General features: G+C 32.4%; 1 protein-coding gene across 3 annotated transcripts in view; it reads left to right on the top strand.

Moving 5' to 3' along the window:
- Positions 1 to 20932, top strand: part of LOC145242179 (SMC5-SMC6 complex localization factor protein 2-like) — a 79079-nt gene that overhangs the window by 15193 nt on the left and 42954 nt on the right. For 2 of the 3 annotated variants that reach the window (XM_080105172.1, XM_080105173.1), the window contains exons 5-9: positions 2828 to 2953; positions 10014 to 10247; positions 13703 to 13763; positions 17360 to 17399; positions 19754 to 19843. In XM_080105172.1, coding sequence (XP_079961298.1) covers positions 2828 to 2953; positions 10014 to 10247; positions 13703 to 13763; positions 17360 to 17399; positions 19754 to 19843 — 551 coding nt within the window. The remainder of the gene's footprint in view (positions 1 to 2827; positions 2954 to 10013; positions 10248 to 13702; positions 13764 to 17359; positions 17400 to 19753; positions 19844 to 20932) is intronic. The other variant, XM_080105174.1, reaches the window with a different exon arrangement.

Genomic DNA, 20932 nt, shown 5'->3' with positions numbered 1-20932 from the left:
TATTATCCCAGCAATACAAGGAAGGTATACTCATGCTAGTAAGTGACTGTTATTCAGGTTCCACTTTCTTTTCCCAGCTCATTTTTGATGAACACGTCAATTGTAATCCTTATCTGTAACAACTTTTGTCTTACTAATAGATTGGACCTTCCCACTTTCTTCTAATACTTGCTCTATCTTTTGCTTGTAGTTTAGAGTTGGATGAGTTTTATGCATCATCTGATGGGTTATGTTGTTGTAGGTAGATGGGTTTTATACAGGTAAATATTACGATGAAATGACTAGTTGATTGATCAGGAAGAGCCTCTCCTATCATCCGTCTACCTCAACTAAAGGCCAAAGTAATGTCATGAGGGGCCAGGTCTTCTTTGTACCCAAGTCATGGTCTGCTCAACCACCAAGATCCCGTTCCAAGGTATTGCAGATTGCCATCCATGGCAATCATCAAATTATCTCCATTTATTATTGAAAAATGATGAGATCTTTTATAAAAATTAATATTATTTAGTTTATTCAAACTGAATATTGAACAAACCTCTTCGGGCTTGGAAAAAATGATGCGGAGGTTAGCTGACAACCTTACTCAGAACAGTGAAACATGATGCTATGATGATGGACTTCACTGCTGGAATCATCATAGGCTAATATTTATATCTGCTACTGCAATGGATAATTGTTCCAGGTTAGCATTCGTTTAGGATGCGGCAAATTCTCTGGATGGGGCTGGCTCAACCACTCCGGTGTGAATGCCAAAACAAGTAAAATTACAAATAATTAAATCCTTTGGACTAAATAATAACTTGTTTATTATTTTCTGTTAACAAAAAAAGCAGCTTAACCCTTTATGCCCTGGTTGAACCAATTTATTCAGACATAAATGAATATGATGGCATAAAAAAATGTGGGAATTGATTCAAACACGCCTTGTACATATTAGTTCAGTAACTGAGTAGATGCCAGATAACTCCAGATTGCTACTGTCATTGCTTACATTCAGTATGTTACCATCTAAAATTAACAATAAATATTTTTTAATCATCTACATCATAATTCAGGTCATAAAGGGTTAATTACTATATCCACCACCCCCCTATTACATATTTGCTTGTTAAGTAATATTATCAGCACAAACAATAGCATCAATAACAAAAAAGTATATACTGCTTGAAATAAATTTGCAATATTCAAAACATTAGAAACAAATGCAGACAATATTGCGTAGAAGTTAACGATTCGTTAGCTTTAGCTGTTCATTAAAGGAAGCTTTTTTTCTGTCCTCTTCACCTTTTAATCGGCTTTATCTTCATTTTCATTATAAGACTGATTGGAACTGGTTTTGTCGCGGCAGCAACATCCAATGAGTGCGAGTGTAGTTGGCTGGAATGAAAATGAATCATCCTGGTTGGTTGACAAGTTGGATGACCAACTTCCGCAGAACTGACAGAAATAATATTTTACTCATAGGAAAAAGTTTCCAAGTTAAAATTTTTATTGTCGATCAAAAAATGACTTGGAGAAGTAAATCATTTTTTTTTTTCTTCCCTCCCCCCTCCCTGGTACTCCACCTGCTCTGTCAGTTGGGAAGTGATTTCAACATTTTTAGCCATCATAATAGATGAAATTCTTTTATTAAAAGTCATTCCTTACAGCAAAAAAAAAAAAAAAAATGATTTTGACAAACATACTAGATGTACAATTTTCTCTTTTCATTCATATCTCGTAAAATATGAAAAGAATTATTTTGTAGCAGTTTCATTTTTGATAGATTATTTTCAATGTGAATTAATGTTTCGATCCAAAGTGATTCATCTATTATCCAATGAATACGCTTTGCATGAAATGCACTTCTGTTAGATTACTTACAAATTTTTAGGTTCGTCTCCAGAATTCCTCTTATATATATTTAAAAAAAAAATAAATAAATAAATAAAGTTTGTATAATGTACATAACCTTGACAAAGCAAAAATATATTCCAAAAATAATGTAAATTGATCAGATAGCTTTATTTTTTATAAAGAAAATTATTTTGTAAGCGATTAATGGGAATCCACAGGCATTACAATGTAAATCTAGTAAGTATGAACTATTATCTTTTATTTCTTGATATTTATTTTTTTTTTTTCAAAATATTGGCTGTGATATCACTTCGGAAATCATTAATTTTTTTTTTTTTTTTTTTTTTTTTTCATAAAAATAAAACTACTTGATCAATTTATGTGGCTTTGGGAATGTGATATTTTCGTTTTATCACAGGTACACACATTGTACATACTTTTCTTTATTTTAGTTTTATTAATATAGGGGAAATTCTAGACAAGAACCATTTTTTTTCTTTGCATTTAAGTTGAATTTAAGATGTCAACCCAAGCCAACATGAAATGTGGCCCTGTCCAAATTAGATCAACAAAGAATCCTTATTTAACATTTGATATCAAATCTTTTCTTGATCGCTTTCTTTTGTTCGTTGAGCCCAGAAAATGTGGACTGCAATTAATCAAATATGTTAGAATGGATTTTGTCATTAATTTTCGTTTTGACCAAATTTCTTTATTCTATACTGATGACCCCGATGTGATGTACGAGTCGCTTGCCTGTACGTTACTATTTCTGTTCCAATTTGAACTAACCCATTCTGCTTGATTAGATATGAAATAAAACATAAAAAGGGCTGCATATTCAAATACAAGTCTAATAATTATATCTTTTTCAACTGCTTTCACACACCTGCACACATCTTTAAATTTTTCCTTTAATTTTTGTCCGTCTTCATCTCTCTATCCTCCACATCGTACTCTTTCTCTTCTCCCGTCCCATGAACGGCAACAGAGGAAGCAATCTGGCCCCGACCAACTCAAGGGAGAACCGTACAACAGAGTGGCAAAGTTTCCAACTCCATCACTTCTTCCGGTCTAAAGGATTCAACATCTTCCGATGATTTTTGCAGTACAACAGGTAGGAGTGCCGATCTCCTACCTCAACGTTGCATGGGCATGTTCTCCATTAAACCGTGGAAACTCCTACCTCAAGTATTTGCATGCATTGTTTGGGTTTTTTTTGTTTCGTTTGGTTATTTTGTTATATATTGTTATTTCTTGTTTTGTAAATAACGTCTAATGATGTTGGAGTAACACTTACTGACGATGTTCTTTGTTTTTATGGTCTTCTTTATTAGAGAAGACCAACTTATGAGAGAATAACGTTTTTTTTTTTTTTTTTTTCAAAATGTTTGAATTTCAGATATCAAAAAAAGAAAATATGTTCAATTTGTTTTACTAACATTCTTATGCAATTAGCTTTTCTTTAATTTTGTATTTTACATTTTTCAATGTTAAACTAAAAGTCAACATAATTTTGTTTTGTAAATACCATTTTCGAAAGAGAAATTGTTTATAATTTTTTTTAATCCATTATTAATTGAGATTTTATATCTATCTGAAGTGGAACTATACTTCTATTACCAATCTTTTAATCTAAGCTATTATGATGATTTGGTATTGCTATGAGCTAGGAGAGACAAGAATCGGGTGTTTTCATAACAGAAAAAAAGTATATAAAATGATGTCAGCTGTATATTACAACCTTTGTAGTATGTTGTCTGATTCAAGATAAGCTTCTCATTATATCCCCAAGCGATGCATATGGATGGCAAGAACAACAAGATAGATGGTTAAATGCAGATTTATATGTAAGATGTTATTATGATAAGGGATTCAGTCTTTATGTAATTTCTGCCAACATATCTCAATGGACCAAGGCATGGGGGAATAAAAGAAATACAATTGTGATATCATAAGAACTGAATGAACGACCCCAAAAAAAGAAAACATTATGAGTCAATGTTATTATAAAGTCTAATTGACTGTCAAATAGGGAGGGGACTTGGAGATTGAGGTTGGATAAAAGAAAATGTAAGATTCTTAGCTGTATGAAACAACCAATGGTAATAAAATAAAATATCAAACAAAAAAAAATACATCCAGTCCTGAACATCTCCGAATGATCGGAAGATGATGCTATGGTCCATATATTGTTCAATCTTTTTTTCCCATTATTTCCATCTCACTCCACTTCTTTTTTTTTCTTTTTCTTTTTCTTTTATACTTGTATTTTCTCTCTCATTTAACTGTTCATCTTAGTTTTTTCCTCATGCGAATTACTCTCAGTCTTTAGGTGGAATGTTAACAATTCGTTATAGCCTTTTTGTGAATCCTTCATTCACATAACATAAACACTTCATTAGTTTTAATCTTTTTCTCATGATTTAAGCAAGTGTATGAAATTGTATTATGAGGATTTCATAATCCTTCACCTGGACTGAAACAAAACATATCTCACCATATCCATTTTGGTTCCTTCGCAGCACAGGATAATTTGAAATCAGTCTCCTCTTTTGGGGCATGGTGTAAATTGATGGCATGTGGGTTGATATGCTGCGGATTCACTCCATAGCCTAGCTAATGGGACACAGTGTTTCAAGTATCTATTCTAAGCACCAGCTATGCTTAGAATGATTTTTGAAAAACTTTTGGCGCCTCATGGTCTTTGCTTTTTTCACTAAAAATGTTTCATTTTTGTCTTTTTAAGTTAACCACTTAGCCTTTGTCATTGTACCTATTTACTATGCCTCCCCACGGGACAGAGTTAGACACCAGGGTCGTTTTTTAACGTGGAGAAAAGGTACAAAAATAAAAATTGTCTCAGTCGTGAAGGATTTCTCCTCCACCGAAAGAGAACAAGAAATAGAAGTGCAGCATCTGAAGAACAGATACTACACTTTGATCTTGTCCCGAAGGCCAAGTTAGCCTTTGTCATTGTATTTGATTTTGCTTTTTGCTATGTGACTTCATGTTTCTCCTTCCTTTTATTTTTAAAGGGAGAGTGCAAGAGAGAGGAAGAGATGGATAGGGTGTTCTGTCTAGCTGACTTTCACCCGCATGGACATATAGACAGTTAAATACATTGCTCGTGGGCGGAGGAGGAGTGGGGGATCAGGTAGCTGTCTGGTAACTCAAATTGAGGAAGCTATCGATGTGCTATGGCCCTGCTATGATTTCCCATTAAAGTATCTATTTAAAAGTTGAAAGTGTATTATTACTTCTATTAATAACAGAAATTTGGTATCTCTCTAAAGTCAAAACTATATTATTACTGGGAGATGTATTAGGTGTTGCCTACTATTAAACATAGTATTAAATTCTTTCAAAAAAAAAAAAATGAATACAATAAAAACGGAAAGAAACTGAGACATGTGCATGTGAGTATTATGGGGGGGGGGGTCTAAACAGTTCACTTCTTGTAAGTAAAAAAAAAAAAAAAAAAATACTTGAGCTGAGATCAAAACCAAAATCTAAAGACAATGAGTCAAGTATGATAACCATTAGGCCAGCGATCTTTAAAATGTGTTTTCAAACCTGCTTATTCTTAACATAAGTAATATATCATGTGAATGGTTTGAATATTAAAAATAAAATCAAAATCAATACATTTTTCTGAAATTGCATGGTATTATTATTTCCGGTAGTGTCAATACAAGAGTTATGTCCCTTTATCACAAAACTTCAAGAAATAAAATGGAAGTGACTTTTCCTGTTGTCAATTACTAAGTTTTTTGCTTGATTGTATTATTGTTTATTTATCAAATTTTGTTTTGAAAACTTGAATTTTGTCTGGAGAAGTCCTTGAAAAATGAACATTGAAAATCTGTATGATCCTTGTATAACTTCTTAGGATTGTCACATCATTTATTTTGATGAGTTTTGTAGCTTTGAAAACTGTACAATGTTCTTACTTGATTGGAAGGAGTAATCAACAAAAATGGAGAACAAAATGTTAATTATAATAAAGAGCAAAATAAATGGAAAGACAAAGATTAGTCAGACATTACTGAACTCCAAAGTATGACTCACTCTACATTCAAACAAATGAAAAATCAAATCAAATGAAATCCAAAGCAAAAAACATGTTCAAACCAGACACCACCCCAAACAAAACCAATTCGCTTCCTCTTTTGAAATTGGCATTCACAAATATCCATGGACTTAGAAGTAACCTAGATGATGTAGAATCTTTTCTTTTAGTAAACTTTCCAGATATCCTAGCATCAAGTGAAACCAATATATGCTCTTCAATCCCCTCTACAAATAGACAAAAGTTTATAGAAGCTAGAAACAACTGCAAGATATATAAAAACATTTCCTTGTGCTAGAACGTTTATTTCTTAAATTCTACTCAAATTATGCAGAATGTAAAAACTATGCATAAATAGAATTAAGCATAATAGTTAAATGAAACAATCATCTAATAAGAAAACAAAAAATGAATAATTAATTAATGAATGTTTGCTTTTCAAAACAATATGCAAATTAGTTAACTTTCATGTAGTTACTCACATGTCCATGACTGAGTATATTAAGATGTTTGTTTTAATTTTTAAATAGAAAAAGTAGGCTTTTAATGCCAATGTCAGACTGAGAAAAAATAATCAATTTTATAAGTATAATAGACAGTTTATTACTAATGGAGATTTTGTATCTGCCTGTTTAAAGCCGAAACTATATTTCTATTTTTATTACTAATGGAGATTTTGAATCTATACATTTGAAACCAAAACCATTCTACTTGTATTAATAATCTCCTTAGCTGTTATGGAGATTTTGAATCTGTCTGAAGCTGTAACTGTACTTCTATTTTTATTACTAATATTCTTATCAATTACTTTTCTTTTTTTTTTTTATTTTCTTCCTTTGAAGATTGTAACGATGGGTATGGGGCAGTCAAACCAGCTGCCAACATTGTCCTGCTTTTTATTGAAACCAGCTGAGAGATCTTTTTAGTATCCTCGCTGTTCTCTTAAGTGCAATTGTCTGAATCTCTTTTGCACTTGGTTCACCAGGAATATTAGTTAGGTAGGACTTCAGGTTCTTCTTCATAAGCCTTGTAGCAGCTATAATAACTGATATGATTGATATCTCCGTAAGATTCCAGTTTCTTTTCATATCATACATGAGACCTTGATATTTGGTCTGTTTCTTCCTTTCAGCTCTGTTCAGACCTCCATCATTAGGGACATTCACCTCAACCAAGGTTTAATATGAGATTTCGTACGTTTGAAGTAACTATACTATTATTACTTCTATTTGTTTTGAGATTGTACTACGTTTTAATATTCAATTCTGTTTACTGTGCTATTTTAGACTATCTTTCAGAGAATGGGATAATGTAGTATATTTTCTGTTGCTATGAACCCTACTCCCAGGAATTACCTACTTTTTTATATGGGAGCCGGCGCTATAATATGGTATCTGTTCTGCTGCTATAAACCCATCCTTCCAGGAATTGCCTCCTCATTTTGTTTAGAAGAGTGGAAGATAGTGTTGTAATGATTTTCCTCAAAATTATGCTAATGTTAAAATACTTTCATTTTGTTTTTGTTGTTTTTTTTATTTGTTTGATGTTTTTTTATGTTCATGTTATATCTTTTCCATCCTCCAAAAGGCTGATCGTTACTGTCAACTGTTGATTGATTTTAGAAATGTTTTAGATAAAATCTTGAAACCATATATATATATATATATATATATATATATATATATATTTGAAAAGGTAAGAAAAGAACAAAAGTCTTGTTTTGTTGATATTGTATTTTTAAAAAAATGTTTAAATATTATTTTGGTGTTGTTCTTGATGAAATATTTTACCAAATGTGAATTTTATATTTTTAACTTATTTTTTTTATTTTTTTTTTTTTTTATGTATTTTTAATTATTTTTTAAATTTTATTTTGCTTGTATCTTTTTTGTTATTTTTTTTTTGTTGTCATTAAATTGAATTGGAACATTTTTATTTTTACTAAAAAGATTTACGGAAAAATTAAAATTCATCTGGTATTTTGTATTGTTTGAATTATTCAAACTACTGTTTTCATCGCGGACATTCTTACATTTCTGCTGGCGTAACCTCCAAATTTCAGGAATATTTAGTCAAACTTGGATCATAGGCACAATGGATAAAGGTGCTAAGTATAATAAGTACTAAGTGACAGTCTTTTGAAGGTCCATTCCTTGGTACAGTCGATACTATGGATGCAATTACGAATTACTTAAGATTTGTTACTCAGTTATAGCTGAAGAAATGTAAGTAAGCTACACCTGCCTCCCGGAGATTAAATAAAGGGTTCTGTCTGAAATTTTGTGCAGATTCCCAAGTTTGAAAAGGCACCCTTGAAGAAGGTCAGAAGTTACATCAGTAGAAGTGTAAGAATAATCTATAAGATGAGATCAGTAGTGTACATAAATCTTCAGCTCAAAAATTCAGAAATGTGAATGCTTCCTCATTATTATAGCAAAATTCAAAATATTGGTTTTCGAATAAAACCAGTGATATCTACTTAATTGTCATGTCATATAGTAATGGACATATCCAAAAATTACAAAAAACGATAAAACAGAAAATTAATTTTTGATAAATAGTTTTCAAAGACAATTAGCAAAAATTTAGTTTTGCTAAAAAAAAAAAAAAGAAACCAGAGAGTTCAAATCATAACAAGGAAGTAATTATTTTCTCAAAGCTTTGCAGATCTCAGATCAGTTAAGTAAAACTCAGTTTTCACTAATTGTCTTCGAAAACTGTTTTCATTAATAATTAAGTTTCTACCTTGTTTTTTATAATTTTCTGATATGTTCATTACTGTGATGTGATAATTAAGTATATACCCTTAGTTTTGCTATTATAACAAAGAAATGCTGATCTGATATTCAATGTTTTTTTGGTTTTTTGAGATTGATGAAACCAATATGCTAAAAATGATCCCCAAAAATATTTTAACACCATTTGTTTTGCAAGTCAATATTTAATACCGTTATTGATTTTTATAATTAAACCAGAGCCGCTGACAGAGAAATTTTACATTGAAAAATAGACAAACTTTTTTATATCAATAAAACCAATTTTAAACGATAAACCATTTTCATCAAACTCAGTTTCATCTCAATAGTCATTACTAGTTTACAGCTGTTTCCAAGATGTTTATTTTTAGTTATATAATGGAAAATAGACATTGTCTCATAACAGCTGTAAACAACTCTGATACCATTGTGCATACTTTTGGAATATAATTTGAAAATAATTATTTTTAAAAATGTGTGTGTATATAATATATATATGCTATCTTCTATTAGCAATAAATGTATGTATGCACGTATTATAAGTTTGTTGAAAAACAAAGCACCAGTATAACTCCAATGACTCCGGCAATCTTACTTATAATTTATAGTTAGGACAATCAACCAATCAGAAGCTTCAAATGTAATAACATCTATATATAAATATCGAATTTTGAATTCAATTTAGTTCACTATCAACCTCTGTTTTGAAACAACTGAATCATGACTGCATTGATTCTTCACCGCCATCTTTGTTACTAAGAATTACTCAACACTAGAGATCGTGACTGCACTGATTCTTCACCAATTTGATTTACTACCACCATCTTTGTTCAACATAATGTCTCAACACTTGGCATATTAATATATGGATATATTATTATTTAGCAATTAATTATTTTAACAAAGTGCCAGTTTGGGGGGGGATAACTGGAAGTGTTTTTTTTTTTTTAAGAACTTAATATGGGAACAACCTTTAATTTGAAAATTTCAGATTTATATTAAATATAATTCATATTCATTGGATACCAATAAAGCAAAATTCCTTGAATTTCAAATCCTTCTTATGACTCCTTAAGTTTAAACTTTAACTTTTAGTCATTTTCTTGAATCAAAATCATGTAATAAGGATTCTAGACATAAGGTTTAATAACATTATATCTTAATTTTAATCTTTCTGATGGGAAATAAAAGTAGTGCAAAGCTGTTTTTTTTTGGGGGGGGGGTATTTTTCTCGTAGTATAAATATTCACATTGATGGAATGTAGTTAAAAGCTGTTCATCCCAAAAATTTGTATCGAATTAAAGATTTTTTTTTCTTTTTTTATTTTCTTTGTTTCCCTCCAAATCAGAACCAGCAACCTCATCGCCATCCGTCTCATATGATAAAAATGGAAAAGCTGCAGCTACATTGATTCCAACAACTTCTCGGTCATCTTTGGCTGCTGAAGATGGAAGGTCCTACAATTCTCCTAAAAAAAGCGAGACAAAGAATATGTTCCGGCTTGTCAGAAAAAATTTGGATGACGAGAAAATACCTGGAATTAAAAGAGCACGAAGCTCCGAATCATCTCCTGAAAAATCCTGTGAGTAATTGATTGTTATATATATATATATATATATATAATTAGTCTGACCAATTAGGAATGTTAGAAGATGCTGTATGTACCATGCTGGGATGTAGAAATTTCCAGGTTGGTATCTGGAGACACATTTAATCCACTGGGACAGATGCACCCTCAGACTTCATTAAGACATGCATCTAGGAAAAGGAACACAAAATATGAGGTCTACTGTCTGCTTTGTCTTGTGGCAGATATTGCACTGACTGAGATTAGTAGTTGTACCAAAAAGTGTGGTTGGTCCTGCACAAAGCTGTCACCACTGTAAACATTAGCTGGATGGATTGCCAAAAGACTTAGTTGTTGTGGCCAACCTCATGTATCAAAATCAACAGGAGTATCATCATATATACATATATTGTTTTTAAAATATGATTATCCACGTTTCGTCGTCTTCAACTTATCAGAGTGGCTGAATCTAGCGAGATTCGAAATCAAGACCCCATGAAAAGCCTAAACCTCTTTCACTTGGCTATCTTGCACAACTACTGAATATAGGCTTCTTATCATGGGATCCCGATTTCGAATCTCGCTAGATTCAGCCACTCTGGTGAGTTGTAGATGACAAAACACGTGTCAGTGGATAATTATATTTTAAAAACAATACATATGCCGCTCCCTTCCTGAGGTTACCAAATTGGTCAAAGGAAAAATTATTCTCAACTCGCACTTAGGTAAAAATACATTTTCGTATATATAATTGAATTCATTAAAAAAGTATCACTGACAAAAACAAATAAACAACATATATATATATATATATATATATATATATATATATGTATATGTTAAGACAATTTCATGTTCCTATGTACATTATCACTCTCTACCCCTATTTTCCAAAGATGGAATCTCCTGATTGTGAAAAATGCAATGCAAAAAAAATGTAATTTATAAATTTTTATCTGATGTTGCCATTCGTCAAATATGAAATTCAAATTAAAATACACTTTCTTGGCTATTGGGTTAAGATAAAAGTGTAGTATCTGCTCTGTCCAAAAATGGTACAATGATATCATAAGGTTTGCAATCATGCTGGACATCCATAGAATGGAAATATTTTAAGCACAGCAGCAATATACATCAAATAAATTTCCATGAGTTTCACTAGTATAAATGAATGTTAATGTATGTGTGTGCTCTACAGAAGAAAGGTTAGAGAATCTACATTAAAGCTAAAAAGTGTCTTTATGTCTTAAATTTTCTTTTTAACTATCTGGCAAATATACTTGGTGAACCAAGTGCAAAAGAGATACAAACAAGTGTACTTAAAGGAATGATTAGAATCTTAAAAAGATCTCTCAGTTGGAATGTATGAGATAGTGGGTGAATGTCTGGCATCCGGTAGGATGCCCCAATCCCAGCTAGAACAAAATGATTAGAAAATTGAAAAAAAAAAAGTTTAATTTACTAGACTAGACACTGTCCTCGAGTGTCTTCAGTCTCTCTGTATTTTTCACTAAACCCTGACCAAATATTCAAAATGACATAAGTATTTGAAGCCCAAATAAGATCACCTTGTCACGACTATAGATTGTGGATACACAAACCAACCAGTTGAAATCTTGTCATGGAATCCAGCTACATTTAAAAAAAAAAAGAGTACTATAAAAATAAACTATAACATTGGTCACCAGGGGGAGATGAAAATTAGTGTTCTTCACCGTTTTACTCCACATTCGATAGGTGGAAGAGAACCTTTATTGAACACTCTGATATCTGTGTATCTCTTATGGAAATCAAGTGTTAACCCCAGAAAGAGGTCTCCTGATTTCTGAGAACTTAATGAAGTAAAATGAAAATAAAGAAAAAAAGATAAATTTTATTTTTGAGCAGTGTGTGATTCATCGTTGACAATGAAATCATTGTAGTAGACGAAGAGGGAGACAAAAAGAAATAAATATAAGGAGTAGCAACTGGAGGGGGAGAAGGAAGGGGCAACCATCATTGTGTTGTTTTTGGTGTCTTAAATAAGTTTCCAGACTTTTTTCAGATGGGCATTTTTTTTTTTTTTTTTTTTTGAATAGTACACACATGAAACTAGTCCCCTTGGAAGTAATCTCCTCCGGCTGCAATGCACTTGTTGTATCATTCCAACAACTTCTGGAAGGCCCAATGGAAGTCCCCTTGTGTGAGCATGTCAATGACCCTCATTATAGCCTCTTTCATCTCCTCAATGTCTCATCTCTCATGATGTTTTTCTTTCTGATCTTTTTTCAACACCCTTGGGACAAACATTGCATAAATCTTCTGCATCTTCAGTTCCTTGTGAATAATTGTGTGTACAGTTCCCACACTGACATCAAACTGTGGACTTATTGTCTCTATAGACACACAACAGTCCTTATCCATGAAATTCTTTATTTGGTCAATCAACTCTGGTGTTCTGACTTCCATACTCCTCCCACACCTCTCTTCCTCCCTCACAGACTCCCTGCCTTCCTTGAATCTCTTATGTCACTCAAAAACGGATGCTCAATTCATGCAAGATGGTCCAAAAGCAGTCTGAAGCATTCCATACATTTCTGTGGCATTTTTTCAAGTTTAAAACAAAATTTTATTGCATATCGTTCTTCTAAAGTGTCTTCGCGTCCAGATTGCATTTTTGAAATTCACCAGCTGATACAGTCGGGTTTTAGTAGGGTGTATTCAAATTCCTGCTGTAGCTGTTCCTTTGAGCCTGAAACCATAAAAATTGGTCAGTCATCTCATAAGATGTATCGCAATGATATACTGAATTTTCAAGAGTCTACGACAATTTCAAATGCCTTTACAAAAACGTCTGGAAACATAACATATTTTAAAGCATTTATTTACTTCAAAACATGATAGTGCTGAAACAGGTTAGAACAAGAACAAAATGGCAGTCATCAATGAAGTCTCCGTAATCACTCAAAAAATTTATCAAAATACTAGTATTGAATGGATTTCTATCAGTATTTTGTTTCATTTTTGAGTTTTGAGCAATTATGAAGACACCAAATATGACCGTCTTCTTGTCGTTCTAACTTAGCAACTCAGCACCACTTGTGTTTCAATCTTAATAAATGCTTTAAAATGAATTAAAACACCAAAAACTTATCCAGGTAGGTAAAGGAGTAACTTATCTTGTTTTTGGTAACATTTATTTGTTATTTATTGGGGAGGGGGTACCACTTTTTTGGTTTGTTGTCTATACTAATAAATGACAATGTCTTCCACATGTTTCTTTACATGGCTTGTTGCACTTTGGTATTTTTTTGCCAATAAATTTTATTTTATTTGAAACTTTGTTCATCGGTGTGTCATGCTTCAGTTTGAAAGCAAATTTTTTTAATGCACAGATTTAATGAATGCGGCTTAAGAATGTTTCTCGTTCTTATGAGATGATTTTATTCTTACCATTTTTGATGGAATGTTTTGCTTTCTTTTTCTTACAGCTTTTGGAGTCACGACAGAAAACAACTTTGAAAATTTGGATGATTCTAACGATTTTGCAGAGTGGGTTTCGGTTTTCACTTTATTTTCAAATTTTTTATTTTTTTCTCCTGTTTGTTTTTTTTACATTTTCTTTTTTTTTACATTTTCTTTTTTTTTTCTTTCATTTTTTTTCTTTTCTTTTTGATTTTTTTTTTTTTTCACTTTGTTTTCGTTTTTTTCATTTCATTTTCTTTTTAGTTAAAATTAGTGATCAGACGATTCCAATATTCTTCCCGATTCCGATGCAATTACTGATTCCGATTCTTTATAAATCTATATTGTTATTTTTTCCCCCCAATTACTATAAAAACACGTTAAATGTGCAAACATTAAAACACACTTGAGGAGGGGGGGTTGTACTGGTCATTTAAAATCAATAAACATTCATTATTTTATCATTAGATTTTATTTTAAACAAATTCAAATAAAAAAAGATGATTAAAGGAATCATTTTTGGCATTGATTCCAATACCCCAAAATGTTCTGATTCCGATTAATCTTCCCAACACTAATTAAAACAAAACTTCAACTTACAATACAAAACTAACTTTGCAATCTAGTGGGAGATAATGTCTTTTCTCGGCAGAAGATATGTTGCTAGTCTCTATCTGCTGTATTGTTATATACATGGCAGATGTTCGACAGAGCTCCACTCTAACTCCTAGCCACCTGCCCTCAGAAAAGTATTCATAGCAAGAACTCACCTACCTACAACTGCCACAAAGAATTTCGCTTTCTCTTATTTGTACAAAAAACGAAATGGAACTTCCATGAACAAAATTCCTTTCCTAAAACTTTTCATCTGTGTAAGGAAATATCATGAAGCTGCTTGGCAACTAACTACAATATGTAATGTAAGCTTGTTGAGCCGTCCACTTTAATAATAAATTCTTCCTCAGTAATCGTTTGCCTATCCCAATGATTTGATTCAAATCATCTCATGGTGATGTTCATTGTCAAGTTGAAAATCTCTTTTATCTTCAAATGGCTCCTGGGCTTTGACAAGTGACTCACTATAAAAAAAATTAATTTTTTCTTTTTTTTTTTCTCCGTTTTCTTTTTCATCTTTATATTTTCATCCATTTTTTGCAATTAAGGTCTTTAATCTTTTTTTTTTTATCTGCTAATTTTTCTATACAAGAACATTTACAGTACTCAATCGTATGAATGGTGATACTAGAAGCGCTTTAATAAAAGAATATTTAAGGCTTTCACAAAGTCACCCATTCATTGGCTAAACAAGAATATAAATATATAGAACAAGTGAAGCATGCATGATCCCCTGTGAGTGCACAGTGAACGAGGCATAAAAAAATGACTAAGTTCAGCATTTGCCCCCATTTAGTCCCAGGATGTCAAATCCTGGTGAAAATGAACAAATGGTGCAGTTTTAGACCTTAACATACGTAAATTTGAGTTTTGCACCATGCAAAAAAAAAAAAAAGAAAAAAAAAAAAAAAAAAAAGAAATGACTCAGTCTATCATTTGCCCCTCCCCTCCTCCATTTAGCCCCACAAGTCCCCAAGGCTTTAACATATTTAAATTTGAGTTCAGCACCATGAAAAACTGCTAAATAGACATACACAGAAAATTTTGGACAAATATGGTAAAATAGTCCCAAAAATTGGGTTTTTATTAGCCCTAAAAGAGCCCCTGGGGCACACCCTAGAGTTATCGCGAAGTATAGACAAACAAAATTATATAGAAATCAGTTAGTTAAAACTTTTCAGAAAGGTTTATAAAAATCCAAGGCATCAATTTTTTTTAATAAACATGAAAGTGTCAATTTTAGCCATTTTAACCTGAAAGGCACCCCTGGGGGAAGGCAACCAGAGTTTTCTTGGAAAATCCGTTCTATTACTTTTTTTACTCATATCATGTTTAATGTTTGTGCAAAATTTTCAAAAAATTCAAAGCATAATTATTGAGAAAAGTGCGGACAGACAAACTGACAAGGATGTACAAATTTGTTAACTTTACTCCTGAGATCGCATATAAGCAGTAGATAAACCAGATAGGGCGTTACTATTGTGTCAGCTTGAATCAAGTTTGAATAAGATTTTTTACTTCACTATTCGTGTGAAAACTGAGCCCAGCTTCTATAGTTATTTATTGAGAAGATCAAAGAAAGATGGTAAAAAGATATTCTAATTCCATTAATAAAACAATATTACGGCAGCATAGATGACAAAGATGATGAACCAATGTAAGTTATCTGTGAAATGTTTGATGTCTGAAAGCCAAGATGAAAAGCATAATAGGAAATGTTTTTTTAATCTAATATATAAAAGAATATATGTCTGTCTGTCTCCATATTTTCAAACTCTATCTCCTCTGAAACTAAGTCGCAGCATGGCGCTAGAGGCCTCAAATGATTGGATTTTTTATGGTTCTTTAGCGAGTTAAAATAGTTTTCAAGGGGTCAAAAATGGATCAAAATTGAAAAATCGTTACAAATTTTGTACATTCATCTTAGTTTATTTTAAATTTTAATCAGTTCACATATGTGTCATGTTGGTACAGTGGTAACGTCACCACCTTTGAATGGTACAGTTTCGGTTTCGATTCTAGCTAATAGCACACAAACCCTTGTTTTTTTACTTTTGAAATAATATACAACATCTGGACAAATTAAAATATATTTAAGTATATTTTACGACTGGGCGAAGCCGGGTGCTCCCCCTGCTAGTATTCGTTAAAAAGATAATCAAGTTTTATCGCAAACTCAAAAGTCAATCTGAGAAAGAAAAAAATTATAACTTCAAATAACTCAAAAAAAAATAGGCGATGGTGTATTATAGTAGACCCCCACTTCTCTCCAAGAATAGACCAATGCCATATGAGCAACACATCAGGTCACTAGTAAAAGATGGTGTCCTTTCAGACGCCAAGCATACTATTCAAGCATATGTGCTTAACAGTCTGACTATAGCCTTACTTCTGTTGAGAGGCAGTATGGTTCTGGGTAGTCCTAGGAAGTTCACCCTCCCATACTTACCTTCTTTGAGAAGGGGTTAGTTCATCACTAGCCACCTGACATACCTACCAGAAAATGCTGACACAGGAGGCTGCTCAGGCATTTTTTGCAAACACAGGTGTACCACATCTTGTGCACTGGACTACAATCTTCATCTTTTAATCTTGTGTTACATCTTTCCACATTAGAAGGCAGATGTGTACGAGACGATCTAAATGTATTAGTTGAGTATACGTCCTCAACAATTAGTGGCCTTGCTTCTGTTAGATTGAGATATTATTCTGTACAGTCCTAGGATGTCCACCCTCTCAAGCTTTACATTCTCACTTTGAGAAGGTAATAGTTTATTGTTAATCACTTGCAGCACTCCTACAGGGGAATGCCGATGGTCTGTGTGATCATTTTACGGGAGCTAGTGTGCATCATCTCTTGTGTGCTGACCTTGTATTCTCCCACTTTCCGATTATGTATCATGTCTTCACGCAGTGGGTACCAGGTAGTCTCAAATCACCTGTTATTGCAAACTTTTGCTTCACAGATTCATTGTGAAGAATAAATATGGTCAATTTTTACATATGACATCTTTTGTTAGCTAAGATGTAACAAACTCTAAATCTCTTTTTTTTTTCTTTTTTTTTAGATCTCCAAATTGTTCTGAATCCCAGCTTGACAATATTGAGGTAAATTGCTTGTTTTTGTCTTTTTTTTTTTAACTACATATCAAGACCAAAGGTCACTTAAGGAGAAATTGTCCTTGATGATTTGATTAAATTTAATTCACTTTGTCCAATTGGAACAACATATGTATTGTTTTTGAATAAATGAATATATAGTTTTTTTAAGAAGTCAATATACATGCTTGTCTCTGTGTATGTGAAAGCATTCCCTATGGACTCTGAAACAGATATGCTGATTTTTTTTTTAATTTCATACAAATGTACTTTGTGTCTGGTAGTGTATTTAGATAGGTTTTCTATCAGAATACTTTGGATAAGTGTCTATAATCGAAATAATCCGATTAAAGAAGGAACAGTACAAATTTGACCAAAGTTAACACCTTATACAGCCTAACATCACAAGTGCATTTGAGACTTTTTATTACAGTACAAGTAGAAAGTCTCAGCATATAAGATCAACAGCTGTTTTTTTTATATGATAGGGGTGCATTCAAAGTTAATGTTCACGTTTGTGCATATTTTGTTATTTCAGTGGTTAGTATTGTACAATAAGTTATATTAGGATGTTAATACTATTAGTAAAATTTATTTTATTAATATTTGTTTGTTTTTTTTTAATTTTAATATCTAATAGTTTACGGTTATTAGCAGTGTGCTCGAGCACAGGCATGTTGTCTAAAATCTTTCTAAATTGACATCAAACTGTGCACTTATTATCTCTATAGACACATGTCAATCCGTATCTGTGAAATTTTTTCTTGGATAATCAACTCTGGTGTTCTGACTTCCTTAATCCTCCTGCACCTCTCATCATCCCTTACAGACTTCCTGCCTTCCTTGAATCTCTTGTACCTCTCAAAAACTGATGCTCAATTCATGCAAGATGGTCCAAAAGCAGTCTGAAGTATTCCATACGTTTCTGTGGAATTTTTTCAAGTTTAAAACAGAATTTTATTGCATATCGTTCTTCTAAAGTATCCTTACGTCCTGATTACATTTTTGAAATTCACCAGCTGTGACAATCAAGTAGGGTGTATTCAAATTCCTGCTGTAGCTGTTCATTTGAACCTGAAATCATAAAAATTGATCAGTCATCTCATAAGATGTATAGCAATGACATACTGAATTTTCAAGAGTCTAAAACAATTTTAAATGCCTGTACAAAAAATTCTGGAAACTTATTGAAGGCACCTCTATATATATATATATATATATATATATATATATATATATATGTGTGTGTGTTTTAGCTCAAAGCAAGTATTGTTCAATGTCTGTTATGTTTTGATTGTTCAAACAGTATTGTACAATTTGACAGCAAATACAACATTATTTTTTTATTATGACATTATTGAAACACACCTTATACTAAGTACAATAGTTTTAAATATAGTTTCATCTTCAGACAAATACAAAATCTACAGTTTTAATAGCTGATTATTATTTATACTAGCATGGGTGCCTGAGTGTTTGGAGGTGTGTGTTGAGCAAAAAAAAAAAAAAAAGAGTGATAGTAGAAAGGCAGGCTTGAACCCGTACCACGAAGAAGAAAAAGCGTGAAAAAAATGTGATGTCTTTGCTGTTATGACCACCGCCAAACCGGAAATGACTTAGGTTTAAATTAAGGCTAGACAATCGAAAAGAGGGGATGACTTTCAAAAATATCGGTGAAAAAAGCAACCCCTCCCTGTATAAAAGTGCCCAGTTGAGGGTGAAGAAATTAATGTTTTTAGCTAATTTTTCGGTATTTGTCATCTGAAGGATCAAGCTGCAAAACGATACTGATCTTGTGAAAATCCGTCGCCTCTGTCAAAAGTTTTAGGCAGACATGCAAACATACATACATAGATTTATATATTTATAGCTCAAATTTTTTACCCAAATCGATTAAAAAGCTTGCCTTTTCTCTGAATACCCTTTATGTAAAATTTCAAATGTTTAGACCAGAAATTTGTCTTTAGTAATTTGGTAGAGACTGCAGAGGTCAATTTTTTTTTAATTTGACCCCTATTATGACCCCTTAACATTTATTGTTTTGGGCTCAAATCAAGTTATTAAGTTAGATCCATGTCCAAGGAACCTATATCTAAAATTTCAATTGTTTAAACTCAAAATTGGCGGAGGAGTTTGGTAGAATTCTCAAAAGTAAAATTGTTGAACTTTAACCTCTTAACAGCCAAATTTCTGTCCGAAAACCGATTACAAAGATTTTCCTAAATCTCAGTACCCTCTGTATCAAATTTCGAGTCTGTAGACTGAAAATTGACAGTCATTGTGTAGGGAAATGTACACAGACAGACACTTTCACTTTTATAGATATATAGATTATTATATAAATGTTTTTTTATTTGTTTCAGCTCAAAGCAAGTGGCGTGCAATTTGATAGCAAACCTTGTAGTAAAATTATTTTAACTTTGGATGTTTTATTGGCTGACAAAATACAGCAGGTAAGAAATTTTTTTTTTTTTTGTAAATAAGCACCTCATCATCATCTATTCATGTCATGGATCTGCTTGAGTCTTTAATGTCATCTCGTTCAATTCTCCATCATACCTGGTAGGTGTTCATAGGTGCATTGCAAGTTACTTGATGTAGGTTCTGTGCAGTCTCCCCACTGAACCACATCCTTGTTTTGGCATCCACAAAGGAACATCGCTGATGACTTCATCCTTAGCAATAACCAGCAAATCTGGTTCTTTTCTCTCTGATCAAAATTGAGATCTGACGAAGATGTCTGTAGAATTGCTCTCTCGTGTGCTGCTGTCTTCAGGAGATATTAAGAGCAGCTCTTAGCATTCATACACACTATCAATTTACACATGCACCATCAATTTTATTCTTATATCTTTTTGTGAAAGTCCCAAGTGCTACTTCCATATACAAGAATTGATGTAACAATGGCTTTAAAGACGTTACATTTCATCTTCCAGGGAGCTTTCATCTTGTCTCGGCCAGGTTCAGATGAATAGGTACCATTACCTCAAATTACATTTACTGATTTTCATGATCTGATAGTATTTTTGTAGAGAGGGAACAACCTTAGGTGTGAGAAAATGTTTAGAGCAATAGAGAGAACTGATTTTATATAAGAAGCAGGAAGAGCAATGAATTTAATATATGAAAGATTTGATGATGAAGACCAAGAAGTTCTAGAACTATCATCTCTACACTCCATCATGTCTGGTAGGTTTTCATGAGTGCATTGTGGGTCTGCTTGAAGTAGGTTCTTTACAATCTTCTATTCAGTCACATCATTGTTTCAGCATCCTCAAAAGAACATCGTTGATGATTTCATCCCCAGGAATGATCAGCAAATCTGGTTCTTTTTTCTCTTATCAAGACTGTGATCTAAGGAAGGTGTTGCTTACTTGTAGGGTGCTGCTTTCAAGTGATGTTAAGAGCAGTTCTCAGCATTCTGGTGTACACACAGTCAAGTTCCTTCTTCAATCTTTTTGTTAAAAGTTCAGGTGCCACTTCCATATACAATGACTGACGTAACAATGGTTTCAAATAATAACATTTCATGTTGGTAGGAA

The sequence above is a fragment of the Euprymna scolopes genome, chromosome 21, assembly GCF_053919585.1.
Source record: "Euprymna scolopes isolate OS-2025 chromosome 21, ASM5391958v1, whole genome shotgun sequence".
Lineage (NCBI taxonomy): Eukaryota > Metazoa > Mollusca > Cephalopoda > Sepiida > Sepiolidae > Euprymna > Euprymna scolopes.
The sequence above is the reverse complement of the archived record's forward strand: the minus strand, read 5'-3'. Positions and strand labels throughout refer to the sequence as shown.